General features: G+C 40.0%; 2 protein-coding genes across 2 annotated transcripts in view; one reads left to right on the forward strand and one right to left on the reverse strand.

The window, feature by feature from the left end:
* Window positions 1-1,001: 1,001 nt before the first annotated feature.
* The window catches only part of LOC133839671 (homeobox protein prospero), a 75,282-nt gene continuing 54,598 nt past the window's right edge, over window positions 1,002-21,685 (forward strand). Inside the window, 2 exon segments of the mRNA XM_062271319.1 lie at window positions 1,002-1,881; window positions 8,886-8,934. The gene's annotated coding sequence lies outside the window, so the exon portion shown is untranslated.
* On the reverse strand, window positions 17,685-20,128 carry LOC133836874 (MAP/microtubule affinity-regulating kinase 3). Its single transcript, XM_062267467.1, has one exon. The coding sequence runs from the start codon at window positions 20,075-20,077 to the stop codon at window positions 17,870-17,872; it is 2,208 nt and encodes a 735-aa protein (XP_062123451.1). The 5' UTR covers window positions 20,078-20,128; the 3' UTR covers window positions 17,685-17,869.

Consider the following 21,685-nt stretch of genomic DNA (forward strand, 5'->3'; position numbering starts at 1 on the left):
TGTGGCATCAACACCCTCCACCCGCTCAATGTGCGTTCCCAATGCAGCAACAGCATTTGGTATATAGACATGGCTTATATAGAGCTTGCCTCTCTCCCAAACTCTGTGTGTATGTGAGATTCGCGCGCGCGAACTTTTAGCAAAAAAAAACTTATCAGAGATACTTTTACATAGGAGTTAGCGAGCGAGAGAGAGAGTGCGGAGTGCGGAGCTTGGGGGAGGCGCACTGAGAACCTCTGCCCGCTGCATTTTGCACGTCTGGCGGCATGGCGATTTTTTTTGGCGGTCGCCAATGTTGAAGAGGGGTACGCGCTGCTCATCTACTACTACTCCTCATACTCATCCTCACCAATGCCATGCCCATACCCATGTCCATATCCATGTCTATGTTATGTTGTGTTGTGTTGCGTTGCGTCGCTTGGTCGCTGGTTTTGCTGGTCGCTGGTCGCTGGTCGCTAGTTGATGGAACGCCGAACGCATCGCAGATCTATCGGCATCGGGCGTGCGGGTAGTTGGCATACGGCTTTTGGACGTCTTTTGAGTACCAACCATTGCTTTTTTATATTCTCGCCTCGACGCACCGAGCAAAAGGACACAAAACGCAGTAGCACGCATCGGCAGCAGCAGCAGTTGCCGAGTGGCTAACGGTAACGGTAAACGGGCAACGTTAACGTTCGCTAGCTGGCACACGTTCCGTACGTTCCGTGGAGAAGTCCTGGCAGAGACAGAGCTGGTCCAAGTCGTCGACGGTTCGGTACATTTTCGGACTTGCTTATTTTCTAAAATACTTATACACACACTCCGTATTCACTCACATAAAGAAAAACCCATATTATTATATATAATATATATATATAAAAATTCTATATATATATATATATATATATATTGTCGTGTGTATGTGCAGTTGGTTGCAAAGTGCGCGCGCGTTTAACGCCCCCGAAGCCACCCTCGAGGTGGTCGAGTTTCGAGTGCCATCAAATACTATTCATATATATGTACAATAAATGTGAAATGAAATAAAATTATATACGCGTCTAAATATACACACACACATATATATTTAAATGTATGCATCTGTAACGAGAGTGAGTGTGCGTATCGAAATCTAACACAATCATCGGGAATGCAACCAATGCTTATAAAAAAAAAGCAGCAAAATACAAATACAAAGCATACAAAAAATAAATAAATCCTCGTCATCAAATTGATTTTTAATATTTAATTGCGCTTTATGAATGATAACAGCCACAATCGCAGCACAGCGCAGAAAAAAAAACAAAAGCAAAACAAAACCAAACGAAACAAAGATAAATCAATTTTAATTATTTAAAATCAAATCAACAAATCAAAACGCAACGTATCGAACATTTTTTTAAATATTCACCTTCAATTTAACTCGCGTTTATCCTTTGTCAACGTCTGCGTCGTCGTCTGCTCACCGTTTTAATTTCAACACAAAAATCCTTCCAAATGGCTGCGTCTAAATCAAAAACTAAACAAATCCCACACACAAATAAACTGTAAATCAATCGTTATATAACTGACATAAATATAATCGAAAAAGATCATTGATATCTTTTTTTGCGTTTCCATGTGCGCATACAACTTAAAGCTGCGGCACATCGACAAATACTTTGACACATTGCAACTGAAATTGCCAAGTGTAATAACTTGGCATCACTTGGACCACCTTGAGACCGATTCAATTTCGAATCGCATTTTGTTAACGGCGACGGCGACGCAGACAAAAATGCCAAAATTGGCATCGCGCTGCGCGACGCAATCAACGAACTGCCGCCTCAGACTGTCAGTATTAGCTGTGGACACGAGAGAGAACAACAACATTACCATGGATAAATAACATCAGTAAATTGTCCTGTAGGTTATCCCCCCAACACGAAAACAAATCTCTATAAAAACCTCCTAATGATTCCCTTAGACAAATCTGCTACCCAAAAAATCTCTTTGAAATGACTTTTAGCATAGAAATTGTTTCCACTCAGCCGGGAATATACCATTATACCATTATAGAAATATCATTATTATGGATCAACAAATATTTTGATGAAATTCATTTGCATAATATATTTAGATGGTTTAAAATTTCTTAGAATTCTTTGAATTAATTTGCAGATCTTTTTTTAGTTCTGAGAAGATGTTTATAATATAATCTTTTCCTTCATCAAATTGTAAATTTTTTTAAATATACTTTCCAAGGCCTTTTTTATAAAATAAATGTTTTTCATTTTAAATTCCATAGTCAAAAAATAAATTATTTAGTATCTGTCTTCTTCTTTAAATTGTAATTTTTATTAATATAATTTTCAATGACTTTTTTTATAATAAAAATGTTTTTTATTTTATTTTTCATAGTCAACGAAATTTGTTTAAGTTTGTAAGTTATTTAGTAACTGTCTCGGTTTTATTTGATATCATTGATATTTTGAGATTTTAATTAAAAAATAATTTATAAAAAAGGAAATTTTTTTTTGTATTTATTTTTCTATATTTTGTATTAATACGAATTTTTACATTACTTTAAACTGTCTCTCGAATTCCTCAACAAACGCAAAAACGACTTGTTAGCTTGTCTCAGCTTTTATTTAACCAGAGCAAGCACGTGCTCGTCGCATGCAACAAGATACAAGGCAAGACAGGCAAAAAAAAAGTGCTTGCCGCCAAATGAGAAAACGACAGCGAAGCACATAAGCCAAACGCTTGCTGTTTAATTGTTTTTCTTATTTTATGCAAGTTATAAATATTTAGAAAATTTCCCCAATGCAAGTTTCGCCGTAAATTCGATGCCAGCCGTCGGTAAAATGGCAAAAACATGAACTCACACTTATGCACAAACAGTTATCGAAAAGTATCTCAAAATGTATCTCGAAGCTAAGCAGGAGCTGCAGTTGAGCATAGTTTCGCTTGTGTTGCTCGCATTTATCTTAAGGCGTTCAAAAAAAGAAGAAAGTGTCCAACGGAAGGGGCTGAGCTTGAGCTGCCTCACAAGTTGTACAAGGCACTCACACAGTCACAAACGCACACGCACACATAGAACCCGTATTGCTCATACTCCATTTTGTTCCATTGCCCCAACTCGCTGCCGCAGTCGACGTCGCAGCAAACGTCACTTCTGCTGCTGCTTCTGCTGTCGTTGTCGCTGTCGCTGTCAATGTCGCTGCTTGCCCCTCCATGTATTTGAAATGCGCACTAACTCTAGCTCAAAGAGAGAAAGAGCGAGCTGCGTATGTTTGTATGTGTGTGCTCCCCCTAATATGCGTGTGCATCTGTGTGAGTGTGTGTGTGCGTATATCCTGTTTTTTGTATTTATTTTATTGCCCGTGGGAGAGGAAGGCTCTGCCAGCGATTTTATTTGCAAAAAAAACCCGAAAGGGGGCTGCCTCGCTTTGTGTGTGTTTGCTGTTGCTGCTGTTGCTGTTGCTGCTGCCACTGCTGATGTTGTTGGCTTTGCAAAAACCCACAGCTGCTGCCCGATGTCCTGCCAATGTCCTGCGCTCGCGTATTTTTTCGCGGCTGCAGCGGGAAAATACAATTTTTTTGCAATCGTTGTTGTTGTGTTTTGCCGTGGCTGTTTTTGCCATTGTTGTAGTTGGGGCTGCCTGCCAATACGTGTATGCTCACTCACACACACAAGGCTTGTGTGTTGTACGACGCGGCAAATGGCAACGGCAACGGCAACGGCGTCGTCCTCGGCCTATTCGCGGCGAAATAATTTTTCGCATTTTTAGTACAAAGCTTCACATCAACGTCGTCGTACAAACAAATTTTTATTTTCGGATTTTTCAATTACGTTTTCATTTATTTTTAAGTATTAAGTTTGCGTGCACTCAAAAATACAACAACAACCAAAAACAACAACAACCAAAATCATACAACAAATTATTCATATGTGTGTGTAGATTGTACATGCACATATACATATATAGCATATATATATCGAACTCTATCCTCGAACAACAAAAGCAACAAACAGCAAAAGTCAAAACACTTTTCAGACAAGAAGAAAATTTAAATCATCCAAAACGAAATCGCAAACATTTTTTGCAAAGTTTTTTGATAAACACTAAAAAAGTCGGAACAATTTTTCAAGTGATATTTCGAAGAACTCTCTGAAACACGATCTCGACAAACTACCGGAAGAAACTCTCAAACAAGTTCCCAAGTTTCTATAATTTTGACTCTATTTGTCTTTACGTTCAACTCTAAAAAACAAATCATAAACTTATTTTGTTTGTAAACAAAAAAAAAAGAATAAAAAAAAAAAAAAAGACTAAAAAATACAACACAAAGTATAAAACTACATGAAAACGAAATTCAAATGTAAAATCAAAAGTACAAAGCAAAAAAGATTGTTGGCAACATTTTTATAATTACTTATATAGGTATTATTATTATTTGTATATATGTAACAATATTTTTTATACGACAACAACAACCAAAAACAACGCGAAAGTCAAATTTTTGCATTTTCTACAACACAACAAATAACACACACGTGATGCTCTGAGACTCCACAAAACTGGTAAGCCAACTGCGAAATGCGTGCGAAATATGTGTGAGAAATAAATAAGGGACATTAGGAGAAATGAGACAGCAGACAGCAGTCAGCAGAGCAGCAACAAGACACGACAAACTCCCTAATTCGCCTAACCCCCAACTCTCCCTGCTTCTGCTGCTGCTCATTGACTTCTCCTTTCGCATTCAGATTCAGATAACTCACTTCCCTAACACACAAGCTCCTCTCTCTGACTTCGCTCTTTGCATTTTGCACTTCGTCGTCGGCATCGCACGAAGACTGCATACAATTTCGGCTGCTTCGTGCGCTTCCTGCTTTCTAATTGCGTTCTCTCTCCGTATGCCTCCCATGCGAGTGTATCTGTGTGTGAGTGCATTACATTAGCCTGCAAGAGCAAGAGAAGCAGAGGCAGCAACAACAGCAGCAGCACATCGTCGTCGTTGTCGTCGGCTTGCTCCGTTATCGTCATCCTTCGGCTTGTGTGGGTGTTTGTCTCTGTGTCTGTGTGTGTGTGTGTGTGCGTGTGCGTCTCTCTGTAACAGGCCTGCTGCTTGCTTGCTGCCTGCTTCTTCTAGTTCATCTTAAGCTACGCGCGCGTACGGTTCGCCTCGCCGTTCGTGCTCGTCGGTTCTCTTCATTCGTTGCGTCGCCTCGCTTCGTTCGGCATTTTCCTTGCTGTGTTTCTTCGTCTAGGTACGTGTGTTTGTGTGAGTATGAGTATGAGTGAGTGTGTGTGTGAGCAAGCGCACACTTACTTGCACTTACTGCCGCCTGCGTATAGGAAATTATCTGCTGCTGCTGCTGGCTCAGCTTCAGCTTCAGCTTCTGCCGCTGCTGCGACGTCTACTGCGTCGTCTAATACATATATAAATAATATATATTATTATATAGATATACATATATTTAAATGCGCTCTTCGTCTGCCTCGCTCTACGTACGTGTGTGTGTTTCTGTGTATATAGAAAAAAGAAGCAAGCTGGCGTCGTTAGGTAGGAGCAAGCAAGCCAGCAAGTAAGCAACGACTACGACTACGACTACGACTACGACTACGACTACGACTCCGATGACGTTGCTGCCTGCTTGCAAGAAAGTGTTGCATACTTATGTGGGCACAACGTTGACGTCGCCGTAGCAGCAGCAGCAGTCGCAGCAGCCGTGGCAGCGCCTTGGTCTTTGGGTTTTCGGCATTTCGCAAAGCCAAAGCATTTTACTTGTATATTCTAGAATACAAAATTCAGTACGTTCCTAGTCACGCGCGCTGGCAGAAGTTTTACTTGGTTTTTCTGTCTTCACGACTCACGACGTTGACGAACGCCGCCTCCAATTGTGTAAAAAATAAAACATGCAAATCAATTAATACCAACAAAAATTTAACTTTAACAAATCAAATTTCAAATAAAAATTATAAATAATAATTCAAATATCTATGGAAGCATATTCAGTGCATAAGCAAATGCTCAATAAATTATTCAATTAAATCCATTTCAAATAGTTGTCTAAATATAAATACAAAAAAAAATTAAAGCATATAATTAAATAAAATAAATAAATATTAAATAAAAACAAAAGTAAAATAAGTTGAGAAATGTTTGCTGCTGCTCAAAGAATGCAATTCGTAATCAATGCAAATGTTTCGCTGCTGTTTGTGGTACGTGAATTGAAGTTGAAATCGGGTTGAGTTTATTTGTTGCGTCCATCAAGGCGGTCGGCAGTTAGACGCACGATTAGCCAACCAACGCGGCAAGCACAAACACACACACTCTGCAGCCATCTAGAGGAACACGCACACACACTCACGGACAATCAGTTGCGGCTGTTGCTGCGGCATTGGTGGTCGGCAGCATTGCGCATACGACACGTTGTCACGCAGTTCCGCTGGCTGCGCATTGGCGGCAACGTGTGTCTTGACTTTGACGGGGTAAAAACTTGGCCGGAAATTATCTAAAACTCTCAAAAGCAAAGTTTGCCCAGCAGACAGACAAGCTTGGGAAACAGAGCGCCTTCGATTCGCCGCAGCTCTGCTCAACTTTGTCAGCAACTGACTGTGGCTTGAATTCTCCCACACACACACACACACACAACACAGACACACAATTACATATATAGTTGAGATACGCACACATACCCGAGCAGCTATGCCTAATTATACATATATAAATATATTCAAACTCACACATACTGAGACGTATAGAAATTGGGTTTCAGACACGAATATAAAAGCACTTGGCCTTCGTTTCTTGTGAGACATTCGATCGTCTTGGCTCGCAGCGTCAGCGTCGTGGCCTCTCAGGCCGGAGCAACAGCAACATAGTCAGGCAGCCAGTTAGAAAGGCAGATATCCCTTGGTCAGTTGGTCAGTCAAGTCAGGTAGTCAGTTGTAGTTCGGCATCCATGCAGCATCCACTTCGTGAGTAAAAGGACAAAGTCTTCGAGACGTTCTTTAATAGCATGATTATAAAATCAATTTAAAATAAATATTTTTGTGCAATAATTATTGTAAACCAAACAGTGATGAAATATTAACTAAAAATATATTAAATAAAATGTAGCTCAGTGATAACAATTTGTTAAGTGCGAAATAATAATATTGAAACTAAACTAACATTCGCGATGTCATATACTAAATCGAATTAAAATCAAATATACTCCTTTGTATTTATAACAAATTTTACATATGCTTCCATATAGATTAATATTATTTTTTATTTTATTTAAAAATTATTTGGTAATATTTTATTTTAATAATTTTTATTTGGCTCTCTTATTTATTTCATTAAATTAAACAAAGTACTTTACCAATCAAAATAAAATAAAATAAATTTATTTTTTCTCTCATACTTATTGGAAATTTAGAAAATTGAAAACTCAACAATTTTATCTCTTTGTCTATAGAAATTCAAAATTAAGCAAGTAAAGCAAAATAAAATGCAAAATCCTTCACAAATCAAGATTTAAACAAAAAGCGCTGCGGCAACGTCACAAAAATTTCAAAACAAAAATGTAAACTACGCTACAAATACTTATACTACAAAACCAAGAAATAAATTGAAAATATATTGTTAAATGAATGAATTTTAAATAACCAATAATTAATGTAGCCCAACTTTTGGCAGAGTGCATGAAGTGAGATTTAAAATGTAGCATTCAACGCGGCTGTGCCTTAAATGAAATGAAATTTATTATGCTCGCCACTTCAACAACAAATTAACAACAACAAAACGCAAAGTGTTTAGTGAATGCCCACTCTTGACCCCCTGAGTTGCCCGCAGCGCCAAAGTGATTTTGTGTTTGACCCCTGACCCCATAAATATGAAAAACGTGTATTCCGTGTATTCCGCCTTCTGATCCCACAACAACAACGACAACAAAAAAGAAGAATATAATTTGCAAAACTTGTGCTCAAAACGAGACGCTCACAAAATGTGCCACCAACACCAAAACCAACGACATCAGCAACGTCCGCTTCAAATCCTGCCACAGGCTGAGGCAAAGGCAAAGGCAAAGGCATGTCCTGAGCTGTTGCCACTGCCACTGCCTCTGGCGGCAACAAGGCGGCATTCAAGCAGCGCCGCTGGCTGCTATCGCTGAAGCAAGACGCAGTTTTCACTGTACCGAAATCTCATCGAGTAGGCCAATGGCTATGTAATCTTAAATTAAGGGTAAAATATCGCAAATGGTATTGGTGCAAAAACAAAACAAAAACCAAAAACAAAAAAACAAATGAACAAAACCCAAAAGACTACAAACAATCATATATATGTTTAGAGAAAAAAATCGTCAGAGTCAGAGATCTTTAATAACTTTCTTGTGAACAATAAATATGTTAAACTTACTTAAAAGACAGTCATAATTAAATTTGAAGTTTGCATTTGCAATCAACATAAACGCAATAGAAAAGCGAGCAAGTTTTTTTAGACTTTTGTATTATTTTAGTTCAATCAGTTAAAGTTTATGTAAAGATTTGAATTCAATGAATTTTTGTTATATTTATCTAATAAGATATTAAACCTGCACATTACTTATAAAATTAAGTATAAAGTTTTCTTTTTAAATCTTAATATGTTTTTCTTTAATATTTTTCATTTACTTGCAGCTTAAAATGATTGTAGAAAAAGTATAGTATAAAAATTAAATTTATAAATGAAAATAAGTATGAAATGAAATATCAACAATTTTGCTTAGTAAAGATTTTAGCTTAGGTCGCAAAATGTTCGTGACCCGTCTTAGAACCCAACGACCACCCCCTTTATCACTTTCTTTCAGCTTTAAAATCGCCAATCGAAAGATCAAATTACTAATCACAGTATTTCTTTTGCGCCATGTGCAATTGTTTGCTTTCTGCTTGCAGGTTACACCATATCGAGAAGTTATCCAATGAGAAAGCCGCTTAAATTTTGGTAAGTACTTACCCCTAAGCTATCTTTAAGGCAAGATTAAGCAAAGATGCAAATGCGACTATAGTACAAATGCCACTTCTTTGTGCCCGAGTGGACTTCATTTTTTAATTAGAAAGTCAACACACACATGAGCAGAGATAGACAGAGACAGACAAAGTCTCCAGCTCGAGCAAGTATATGGCGCCTTTGTCAGTAGTTCCCTCACTTCTGGGGCCAGTTTTGTTGGCTTTTGTTTACTCTTATTTGTGTGCTACTTAAGATGAAATGGCAAAGAAAAGTGACGTTGATGCAGCACAGGGCAGGATTGGATGAGCAATGGCAAAAGAGGAGGGAGAAATATGAAGAGGCAAGGAAGGGTTTTTTTTATATGCATGGCTAGCAATGCCCTGTGTCCGTTTTAATTTTAGGTACTCTTAACGCAACGTTGACTGCCATTTCTTTTCATTTATCTTTCTCTCTAACTCTCTCTGTCTATCTTTGCCTCACTCTATTTGCGATGCTGTCTCTTTCTATTGCAATATGTCTAGCACAAAAATTGACGCTGACTAAGAAGGCAAACGCCTCATTTGGATGTGGGCTTTGGGCGTTGGAGAGATGCCGCCTCTTGAGGTAGACTCAACAGCTACGGAAGCGGAAATTGCTGAAGTCGCAACTGTATGATGTCTGTGTTGGTGTGTGTTTATGTGAGTGTTCTAGTGTGTGTAATGATCCACTGCTGACAGCAGACGCAGTTAGTTGTTGCCGTGTTGCCGCGTTGCAACAATTTTACAAGCAGTTGCAATTATTTTCAGCTTAAATGACAAAATGCAAGGAAACAAGTCTTAAGCATTTTTCCACCTATGTGTGTAGAATCATCCAACTCACACTAGAGACCTCGTTATTATTATTATTCTTGTTGTTTTTCTATTGTTTGCTGCTGGCAGTCGACTTTCTGTTCCCCGTCCTCGCACTAAACGAAAGTTGACTATACGAATATGAATACTTTGCCAGAATTTGATTGCGTTTTTTAGCCTATTTGTGAAGAGAATGAAATGTTTATGCAGAGAAGAAAGAAGACTAAAAATACCAATTTAAAATATGTTTATATAATTATAATATTTATTTTTTTCAATGAATAATAATTTAATTCGATCACAAAATTTAATTACTCGAATATGATTAAAAGTTAACTCTACTAACTACTATTTAAAGAATTAGAATTTGCAGGTTTTCACATTGATTCACATTTTTAAATATTTTTTTCAAAAATATTTTCTTATTGAATTTAGAATTAATATTATCGGTCATTAATAGTTGACTTAAAATATAATTATTTATATATTATAATTTCTTAGTATAAACTATCTTAAATATGATCTATTCAGTTTTCTTTTTAAAGTATATTTTTCAAAATCCATGTAAAATTATAGATTGAAATTATAATTATATCGATTTAAGTATTCGCAAAATATTAAACGGTATCTCTTGGTCCATCAATCTCATCTAAGGCATCAAGCCTGCCTTCTTCGTTATTGCAAACTTTGCTAGCCTCTCAGTGTGTTTGTGTTTTGTTTAATTTGAACAGCGAGCAACCTGCTTTGGCCCTGCTGCTTGAGTAATGAGTCCTGGCTCCAAAGCTGGCGCTTGGGCCTCATGTACTCATGTACGTTGCCACTTCTGCTCCCTTGGCTTTGTGTGGGCCATGCGACTGTTGCTGTTGCTGTTCCTACTGCCACTTTGCCATTTCTTTTCATATTTGCCATGTGTAGCAACAGCAAAAGCGGCAACAACAACTTCTCATTTTGCCGCTGCTTGGGCTGCTCTTATGTTGGCCTAAGTAAGTGCACCTAAGGCTACTTATGAAAAATGCAAATTGAAGTTGACTTTTAGGCGCACAATGCTCAGACTTCAGACTCAGCCTCAGTCTCAGACTCAGTCCTGTCAAGGCAACTGGGTAAAAGTTGAGCCAGTGCATGGCGTTAAGAAAGTTGTGCTTATAAAATATTAAGTACATCGACTGGGTGACCGCCCACTTTCCCCACTTGCCCCTGTCCAGTCGTCAAACAATGTCATGTGGAAAGTGAGGCGGATGGTTCGCCATGCACTGACAACTCTTAAATAGTAGCTGTTGTAGCTTTGGACCGGAAATCGTTTTAAGAACGGAAGTGAAAATTCTGGCAGCTGCAGCTAGCTGAGCGCAACCATCTAAATAAACATCTAACATCGTCGTCCATCTGAGGCCCGAATAATCTTTTATTGAAACTAAACAATAAAAAAAACGCGACTACAACGCAAATTCATTCAATTGCAAAAAGAAAATTACCCTAAAAAACCAGAACAGCGACACAGACAGAGGCATCTACAAAAGCTGACTACAGCAACAAGTCGTTATGATTATCTAGAATTAAATAAAGCACACACATCAACACACACACACACATACAGACTGATGTCAAGCACAATTCTGAATCTAACTCGGACTCTGGCCAATGGCAAACGTTCACTTGAGTTGCACGCCTCGCTGAGCAGAAGCTCGTGTCGCCCCCGCTCTTGTTGCGATCTTCATTGCTTCCTCTCGGCCCCTCTTCAGGCACTGCCTCGCCACAATCATCATCACTCCAGTAAGCTGGCAAATGCCCCAAACGATCGCGAGCGCGCTATTCGCTTTGGAAATTAAGTCAGCAAATGACTTGTAGAATATCAACACATGCTCATCGGACTGCCCAGCACTTGCCGCTTGTTTGAGCTGTGTATCTGTGAGATTGTTTTTATATTCCTATTTTTTCGTTTTTTGTGTCTATTTCGGACAACAACGACAACGAGCAGTTGAGCAACCGAGCAACAAGATAATCAAGTGTAATTTATTTCGTATTTAGTGCGCGCCATGCATGAGCACGACTAGTTTCGATTAAGTACAACTACTACAACTACGACCACGAATAAAACTATGAATACGAGTCAATATCCATCAGACGATCGAGTATCTACTAGAAATCCAACCACATATTCAAACATACTAACATTAACATTGGAAATACCGATATCTAAATACTCTTATGTTAGAAACATTTAAAATATTTCCTCAGTCTGAACAGCATTTATATTAAATTTTAATTACATCCAATTCTAAAATAAAAACTTAATTATTGAATATTGCAAAAACGCATTTAACATTATAAAAAAAACACCAATTTAAATTAATACGTTTTATCAATATCATATTTAGTAATTATTTATTAATTAAAAATCTAATCAGATGTATTTATTTTTTCAATTTGCTATTAAAATTAAATAGTAAACTGCATTAGCACGTTTAAAAGGTTTAATTAGTTGTTGTTTGTTTTATAAACGAAACTGTAATTAAAATAAAATAATATTTATGCAAATTATTGCCAAACTTTTGTTATTGAATTTGTACTGTTTATTTTTCAAATAATATTAACTACTTGTAATCATTTTATTTATTTTATAAATTATTTCATAAATATTTATTTTACCTATAATTAGTTGACATTATTTGAGTGGATAACATATTTGAACAGTCATATTCTAAATCTACTATGCAGTGAATGCATTTCCCTAAGATCCCCAAAGCATTTACTTGCATCCAAGACCATTTTTATAGATTTTACTTTCAACATTCCTCCCCTATGCTGATTAAGCACATTAATTAACTTTTATAAAGTCAAGTGCATTTGAATAAAAAACAACCCCATAAATCTAGTGATCTGTGTATCTCGATTTCGGGTCTCATGGTTCGAGTTTGGATCTCTCACAACTCAGAGCTCTCTATGCACTGTCTATGTTTGTGTCTCACATGTCAAAATCATTGAAGCATCGCATTACACTGGACATTTCTGGTGGAATTTGGCGTCAACTCGTTGCAGTCTCATACTCTCTTATACAGCGAACATTCTATTGTGATAGATAGATATATTTTTACTTGAATTTATTTGTTGTTGCATAAGCAATAAGGCGGAAGCTTAATAGCTATCAGAGACTGACTACAAGTGGCAACAACAAGTCCGTTTCGGTTCCCACGTGCTCTGCCACCAGCAAGCAGCAAGCAGCAACAAGCCAACAAGTGACACACCCTTAAGCCAAGCTCACACCCAGATAGTATGCCACAAAAGGGAACACAACAGGTCGTGAAGGCAATGCGGCATATAGCACGCACCAAGCCAAACAGCAACAAAAGGGGAGAATGCAACATAAATACATATTTAAAAAGGCAGCGAACGAGAGGAAAGTTAATAATATGCGAGAAAGCGGCAATGAAAAACAATAACAACAACAGCGACAAAAGGTAAAATCGTCACCCATGAAGCAAAGTTCCGATGCTGCTGCTACACACAGAGAGCGGGAGAAAGAGAGAGAGACACAAAAGGTGGCATGTGACTCGTAGCACGGGACAAAGTGACCGAAATGTCGAATGTTGAAGGTGGCCACCAATGTCCAACTGCAAATCTTTCAAGAGTAGTTCCGCTCTTTTGTTCCAGCTCCCATTCCGTAGTGGCCACACATCCGCTTCAAGTGGTCGACTTGCCTCACGAACTTGCCTCAACAAGAACAACTCTGCGAGCAGGGAACAGCACTGATTTCTGGTGCTGATTAACTTTGAATAATAATTGTAATTAAAACTTAGACTGAGGCGGGGCAGAACGGAGCGTGGGCCATGTAATAGGTGACACAGGTCATGCCAAGAGAGAGAATAGAGGGGGGATAAGTTGTTGGCCAAGCCGGAAGTAGGCGCCATTTTGTGGAGTCAGCTATACGTCTTGCCGCGTATTGGCCACTCAGCTAAAGAGTCACCGAATTTCAAATTCTGACTCGTAATAACACTCAACTCAATTCGTAATGCATAAAAGTTGTTCTCGTTGTTGTTGCTCCAACAAAGTTTACGTTACGCTTTATGAGCAGACTGTTACGGTGTCTATCTCACTATGTGAGTGTGTGTGTTGTGGGTGTATTTCTTTGCGCTTCCATAAGCAGCGCGCCTAGGCGAATCACTAGCGAAACGAGACTAAAGTGGATCCCACTCCCCTTTTACTTGTGTGCTCCCTCTATTAGGTCGTCTCGTCTTCTTTTGAGCGCTGAAATTGATTTCGCCGCGTTTCGTATTTGCCGCTTCTCGTCGCTTGGCTGCCTCTTTGCTGCGCCCCCTTCTCAGGGATTTAGTTCCCCTACGCTCACCCAGTCAGTCACTTATCTTTCATTAAACGCATTGGCCGCCGTTCAGAACGCTGATTAACTTGCAAGGCGAGTCGTCATTTCATTGGCTGTTCGCTTTATGTGGGGGCTGGAATATTTCCTTAGCTCTAGCCAACTTTTCGGTTCACAAGTTGAGAGCTAAGAGAGCGCAGAGTGCGGAGAAGCTAATCAATAAATCACTTCAAGGTTTTCTTAATTAAAAGTTTTTGGCCAACAACAAACCACAGACTCGCCTCCGTTGCTCTCTTCTTCTACCTAATAAACTTTTCTACATGCCATAGACAAAAGACAAAAAATACCCAAAAAAAAAAAAGAAAAATTGATTAACTGCCAAAAGACCACAAAAAAGCTGTAAGTCAACTTTAGAGCCCCAGGACGTTCGTCTCATTCCAATAGGCAAAACTTTTCGCAACTTGTGCAAGAAAACTACGTAGGTGAAACTACTCTACACTGAAAATCTCTAAAAACTGTAGAGGCAAAAACTGATAACTGAAAACTATTAAACGCTTAATTCAGGCGGAAAATGAAACGAAATAGTTTCGAAACTAAGGCGTACCAAAGAAGCGCCAAATATGCTTCGCCTTAATTAAGGGTAACTTGAGGAAGGCGCAAAATGAAAAGAAGAAAAAACGCTGAAACTGGGAAAATATCAGAATTGAAACGGAGAAGAATGGCCAAAAACGACGGAATGCCGGCTAATTGGCTGGCGAGAAAAGCACAATGCAAAAGGCAACCCCAAGGGCCAGTGAACTTGGTAGAAAATGTTTTTCTTAAGCGACCGCAAAATGAGCTGAAGTGCGGAGTCTATCAAAAGAAATCAAAGCGAATCTCTTGGCCCCCACTTGACATTAATAACCGCTTAAGCTGGCCACACTTAGTGCTTATGATTTCTTCTTGCATTTCTTCAAATATTTGCCCAGGCCAAACAATTGAAAAGCGCCAAGAAAAAAAAGGTAAACCGCGGTGACAGTCCAACATTTGCCCTAGAGATGAGAGCGTGACACGGGTTCTGAAATACTGAAATATATTACACGAATAGTTTAGAATGTTTAATAATATGTAACTGATTGAATACGATTAATTATAATAATATTATTTTTTTAATTTTGTATTTTTATATAAATTTACTCTGTCAGAAAAGTATCATATATTATTACAAAATTTTTTATATTAAAGTATTCTAAATATTTGTAAATATCATATTTACTATTGTAATTCAGTTTGAAAACGGGTCTTTTGAGTTTATAAGCATTAAAAAAGAAACGATATTCAATTTCTTATATGAACCTACACCAACTTTTAATGACAATTTTCACACTGAGACATTCTACAAAGTTATGCTTTGTAGTGACATCAAGAACAACTTGTCACGCGCCCAACTCTAGTTTTGGGGCAACCTTTTGTCATAGACACCACGCACCCATCGTACACCCCTCAAGCACCGCACTCTCAGAATGCACACTACAAAATCACAGGGAAAGATAACTTTTGCTTGGAGGCTATTGACATAATTTCTGTGGGCAAGCGACCCACAAGTCACACTCAAGGCGTTGGCCAGACACTTGAGGGCCAATACTGCTGAAGACAGAAATCCACCCTCAATTAGTTGCTTGAGAGTCCTGCTGGACTCTCGCAGTCCTTTTTTGCCAAAGACGTTATCCTCTTGTAAGTTGAAATGTAATCCGCATGTTCTTTTGTTAATATTTGTTTTCTTTATTTTGACTTCTTGCTTCAATTGTGAGTGAGAATGAGAGCGATGTTTTTATTGTTTGGTTTCATTTACATGCTCGTTTTGTCAGAGTTTTGCCGCAAATTAGCCTTTGTTTTTCGGTCATAAAAGACGTTCTTGATTACGTAGACGCCTTCTTCTTATTGCAACTTCCGCTTGCAAGTTTGTGAACATATTTCTGGAGCCAAAAGGAATAAAGTGCAGGACACAATTCGGTTTTCAGATTTATTATAGTTTTTTGGTGGCTTATCTAATCATCCGTTATTTTTTCCCTATCTCACTTAACAAATCTTGTGCACACTTCAGTGCTTGATTGTAGCTCTCTATCTATCTATAACTATATCTCTCCCTTATACATATATTTTTGTATAATATCTAATCAACGGCGCGTTTCCAGTTAAAATATTTACACGCTTTGTTGGCACTACCACTTCTAGTTCCATTTCCAATTCCATTTCTATTGATTCTATTATTATTTTTATTTGTTTTCGACTTTTTATCAGGTCCCCTTTGGGCAAACAACAAATTCGTCTCCTCCCCGAAGCGAACGCATGTGGTGCCATATTGAGAATAGTTTTTAATGCATTTCTTTAATATAATATTGTTAATTTATGTGCCAACAATTGACCTGTTACCTGTTGGTCCGCCAACACTTCCGTTTACAATTTAAAAACACTCTACTTCCGCTTGCAATAGTAGTCCAATAAGTCGCAGGTCCTTAGTCCAACCCTTCGTTTATAAAGACTGCCGTTCCCACCAATTCTAGTTGAGGCCCTTCTGCGGAATTTCCCGGATATTGTTATGTGCCAGCGATTGGGCCATATTCATGCTCATGTTGATGGCAGTGTGAACGCCTTTTCCTTCCGCCTACGCCTCGATTAAAACAGCCCAAGTAGTTCACTTTGGCTGCGTTGCTGTTGTTGTTATTGGGATTGCTGTTTAGCAAATTTCAAATAGTGCAAAATGATTGCGGTTTCGTGTTGTGCCAGTTGCCCCTCAACTCGCTTATGCCACCCTTTCCACTTGTTCCCACAGCCAATTTAATGTGAGGGCAGCACGCGAGAAATTGCTGTGCGAAAACACACAGTTGCAGAGCCACTGCACAGTTTGATGTGTAAGTTTTGTGTTTTACAAGCCAATTGGAATATTAAATCTTTCCAGTTGGCTTGATCTTACGCCTACCAATCTGCAATTTGACTGTGTACAGTTTAGGGGAGAGTGTAAAAATATTTGCAAAATGTGTGAAACTGAGATTCATATTGCATTATAAATTATTCAAGATTCAGAAAATTATACATAAATTCGTTAAGCAGAAGGAACAATAGTGTGTAATATAATTGAGAACGTCTAAACATCTAAACATTAAAAGCAACATTCAATTGAAATATAGATTTTTTTTAACTTATGCAAAACAATGTCAAACTGTAAACGAGGACTCATGCATTAATTCCAATTAGAAAGTCAATTGGCTCTGAGGCTTCTGCAGCTGTCATCGTTTGACAGCCACTGAAGACGACGCCATGCTAGATTGCTCCTCTTACGCATCTCAAACTGTAACGGGAATTAATATTGATGATTGGACAGCACTGCCTGCCACTAGAAATGATTTTCAATTTGAACAAACGTTTATTGCAAACTCGTCACTATAGTATTCCGTCTAGTGTGTATATTATTTAGGTTTAATGTTATTTTAATTTCTTGTCATTAAGTTTATAAAATATACCAACTAAGTATTTACTCTACTATCACTTATTGTTCTAATTAGCAGTTCACAAATTTTCACGCAGACTTTTTCCACTCGATGTTCTTCCACTACTACTAAAGCACATCCTTTTAGATTAGTTATGTTTACTTTTTCTCTTTAGGGTTTTTCTTAAGTTTTCTTTTGTACTTGGCAGCGCACAGCGAAAGCAATTTCTCGGTATCCATTACATACAAAAACTACTATCTATCGTGTACTTGTCTCTTGTCTATATACGTATGAGTGCAATGTGTGTGAGTGAGAAGGAGAACATGCTACTTGGTGAGATTCTTGCGCTGCTCGCACGTCTCCTTCTCATTCAACTGAATAACACGACGCCCAAAACGCGCCGTCAGCTTCGAGAAGAATCCGACACGGGAAGCGGGTTTGGTGTCATCGGCCGACAACGGTGGCGCCATCGCCTGGTAGCCATCGTCTTCGCTGGCGGCACTGCGTCCATGCTTGCCACTGCGTCCCTGGCCAAAGTGGAACGTGGCACGCGCCACATTACTGCGCGTAAAGTGCTTCTCCGATGGCTTCTCCGGTTGTCCGGCTACAGCTTTTGAGCAGTGGCCATCACCGCAGCCTGCGCCAGCGGACGTCGCTCCGACATGGGTGACTTGTGCTGGCGAACACTCGTGGTCGACGGTGTTCCCGGCGTGCTGGGCATAGGTGAACCGCCGTCCCCCCTTCTCATAGAGAGTTGTGGGTCGTCGTGCGGAAGATCCCTGGTAGAAGTAACGCTGCGGCGAATTAGCCATCTTCTGGGTCTGCGCCAGCTGGCGTTGAGCGCTCAGCAGCGTGGGCTTCACGTCGACAGCGTTACCATTGCTGCTAGCAGCACTGCTGGAGCGTTTGCTGTGCGGCGTTTGTGGCGAGCGCGTGCTCGCGATGGAGGCGGAGGCAGGATTCGCAGAGTTGCTAGCGGAGTTCTTGCTGCGCGTGAAGGTGCGACGCGTGGGCTTGGCTGGCGGTGCGGTGACAATGGACGAAGAGGTGGACGCTGTGCTGCTGACTACAGGAGGCGCTACGTTGGGCAAACGCGGCGCCACCGGACGATGTGTGGCTGCCAGCTGTTTGACTGCTGCTGAGCTGGCCTGCGACGGTTCTGAGGCATCCGAGGTGGATGCATGGCGTGAGCTGCGCGGCTTGGGCAGTGCGAGTAGCATGTAGCTGCAGTAGATGTCATCGAAAGCTTGCGTCCGCAGCGAGTTGAGCACATCGCGTCGCTTGTAGCCCATGCCCAGCAGTTGCTCGATGCGCAGCGGATCCTGCAGATCCAGCGGACGCTCCTGGAACGGACGCAGACGATCCGTGTCCTCGTAGCCCAGATTGAGCCACTTGTCAGCCATGACAGCGTTGAGCGTGGTTCGCTTGCCCGGATTAAGCACCAGAAACTTGCGCATCAGATTCTCGCAGTCCATGGAGATGTAATACGGTACTCGGTACTTGCCACGCAGCACATGTTCACGCAGTTCCTTCAATGTGCCACCATCAAAGGGTAACGAACCGCTGACTAACGTGTAGAGCACCACGCCTAGTGACCAGGCATCCACCTCGGGACCCGCATACTTGCGACCCATAAACAGTTCGGGAGCTGCGTAGGGGGGACTGCCGCAAAACGTCTCAAGTTGAGCGTTGGGATTGAAGGTGTTGCCGAAGCCAAAGTCGGCAATCTTGATGTTCATGTGCTGATCGAGCAACAGATTCTCGGCCTTGAGATCGCGATGCACAACAAACTTGCTGTGGCAATATTGTATAGCAGAAACCAACTGGCGAAACAGGACGCGGGCATCGCGCTCGCGAATGCGACCGTTCTTCACCAAATGATCGAAGAGCTCGCCGCGACTCGCGTATTCCATGATCAGATAGAGCGTGCGCTCCGATTCGATCACCTGGAAGAGTCGCACAATATTCGGATGATCCAGAAGCTTCATGATGCGCACTTCGCGATAAAGCTTCTGCCTCGCTGTCGCGTTCAATTCCGTCTTGTCTATCACCTTGATGGCCACCTCGCGACCCGTGGGCATGTGGATGGCCAGCTTGACCTTTGCAAAGTTACCCTTGCCCAGCGTCCGTATGATCTTGTAGACGCCATTGCCATTGCCATTCACATACGATTGTAGCTTGAGATCGGAACCGTTGTTCATCCCATCGGCGGCAGCATCGTCGACTGTGGTGGAATCACTTAAGCGAACCGTTGCGTTGCTTGGAGTCGCTGGCACCGCTTTGGCACCGCTCGACACTGCTCCAGAAACTTTTGTTGCTGTCGATGTTGCTGTTGTTGTTGCTGTGATTGTGACTGCTGCTGCGGTGGCTGCTGCGGTGATGCCACCTGTAAGCTGATAGCAGTTCTCCTTTTCAGATGTTTTCAATGTTTTGGGTGCTTTCTCGTCAACTGCTGCCGCTGCTGCTTTTATTTTAGCCACACTCTCATCTGCCAAACCGAATTCTACAATTTCTAAATGTTTATCCGCCGACATTCTAAGCTACAAAAATTTCGTCAACTTGTCAAAGCACAAAAGTCAAAGCTAACAAGATCGCACAAGCAGCAGAAGGCAGAAGTTCAGTTCCAAGTTGAGGAGGAGGGTTCACTTAAGCTCCTTGCGCATGTCAAGCACGCGCCTTGCATAGTTTTAGTTCGGTTTTTTTGTTCTTCTTTTTTTGTTTGTGGTACCGCGTCCTTTATTGAGCTGCAATTGTTGACTCGACAGCTCGACACATCTGCTCTTTTTCAACACCCTCAGGGGACGTCGGTTCTCGGTGTGTAAGCTTTAAGATAAGAACGAAGCACACAGGGTTCGTGGCACGTGGTTCGTGATCCGACTCCAACCCTTAGCAGTTCATCTGGCGGTGCTGGCAACGCATGACTGATAAAGCAGCAACACGTCCTCGTCCCCGTACTCTTTCTCGTCCTTACAGGATCGCCCTTTTAGGCGAGCATTTCAGCTGCGCTTCTTCTTTCGAATTTTCAACCCCCTTCGAAGTCGAGTGTTTACTCCTGCAGTCTTCCTTTTCCCCCTTATAGACGATAGCGTTGCTCGTGCGATCGTGTGTTCCGTGGTTCGCTTTTGGTGTCACATTTAATATCAAGTTGAGTTCCGACAACATCCAAATGTCAACAAATGCCTGTAAAGATACCATAAGAAGGAATTTAATAACACGCGTCACCACTGTCAATTAATCATTCATAATGCTAACAAATTGATCATCGAACGTCAGTACAATTTCATGAATCCTTTTCATCCTTTAATATATTTACTTCACACCCAACTCGTTTATTTTGAAAATAGTTTTGAATTACTGAACTACATGTTTTCAATCTTATGTGCAATATATTTTAAATATCTGAATTTGATCTTACTTTAAAGAGATTAAATTTAAATTTTATAATTTTTGAAAAAAATATTTTTTTCAATAGTAATTTACTTTATTTCTTCAATATTTATATGCGAGTTTATTCAAAATTATCAATAGAATATTTCTTCTTCATTTTGAAAGCATAAATTGTTTTTGCGTCTGCAATTCTTGCAACTTATATCCCTTCAAAAAACCATAAATAGTACAAGTAACTTGAAAAATCTTAGCAAGAGAACATATTCAAATCTAAGATTTTAGTTCAATTGTCAACTATTAATATCAATTCTAAAATTAAAATCAATTTAAACAAAATTCCGTATTACTCGTACATGATTTTTTGTAAATTAAAATCTGCGATCACTGCATGCGTCAATAATTGCTTTTGCACCACTGTGCTCACATCACCGCAGTGGGCTCAATATGTAATTTGCTTTCGTTTCTCGACGGGCCATTAACTATCGTCCCTCATGTCGTCCTTATCCTTATGCAGTTAACCATGCATACATCCATACAAGCGAATGAATGCTTCGCATATTTATCGTTCTTTCGGCATTTCTTAATTCCCTCTTGTTTTGCACTTACATTTCGCCAGCATACGCATCCTACAATATCCTGCGATCTGCAGCTACCTACCCGAACACCCGAAACTACCCTAATAACTACCTACCTAACAACAACAAAAACAAAATGAAAAGAGAGAAGTACAAAAAAAAAAAGAAATTAACAACTAC

This window comes from Drosophila sulfurigaster, chromosome 2R (assembly GCF_023558435.1).
Source record: "Drosophila sulfurigaster albostrigata strain 15112-1811.04 chromosome 2R, ASM2355843v2, whole genome shotgun sequence".
Lineage (NCBI taxonomy): Eukaryota > Metazoa > Arthropoda > Insecta > Diptera > Drosophilidae > Drosophila > Drosophila sulfurigaster.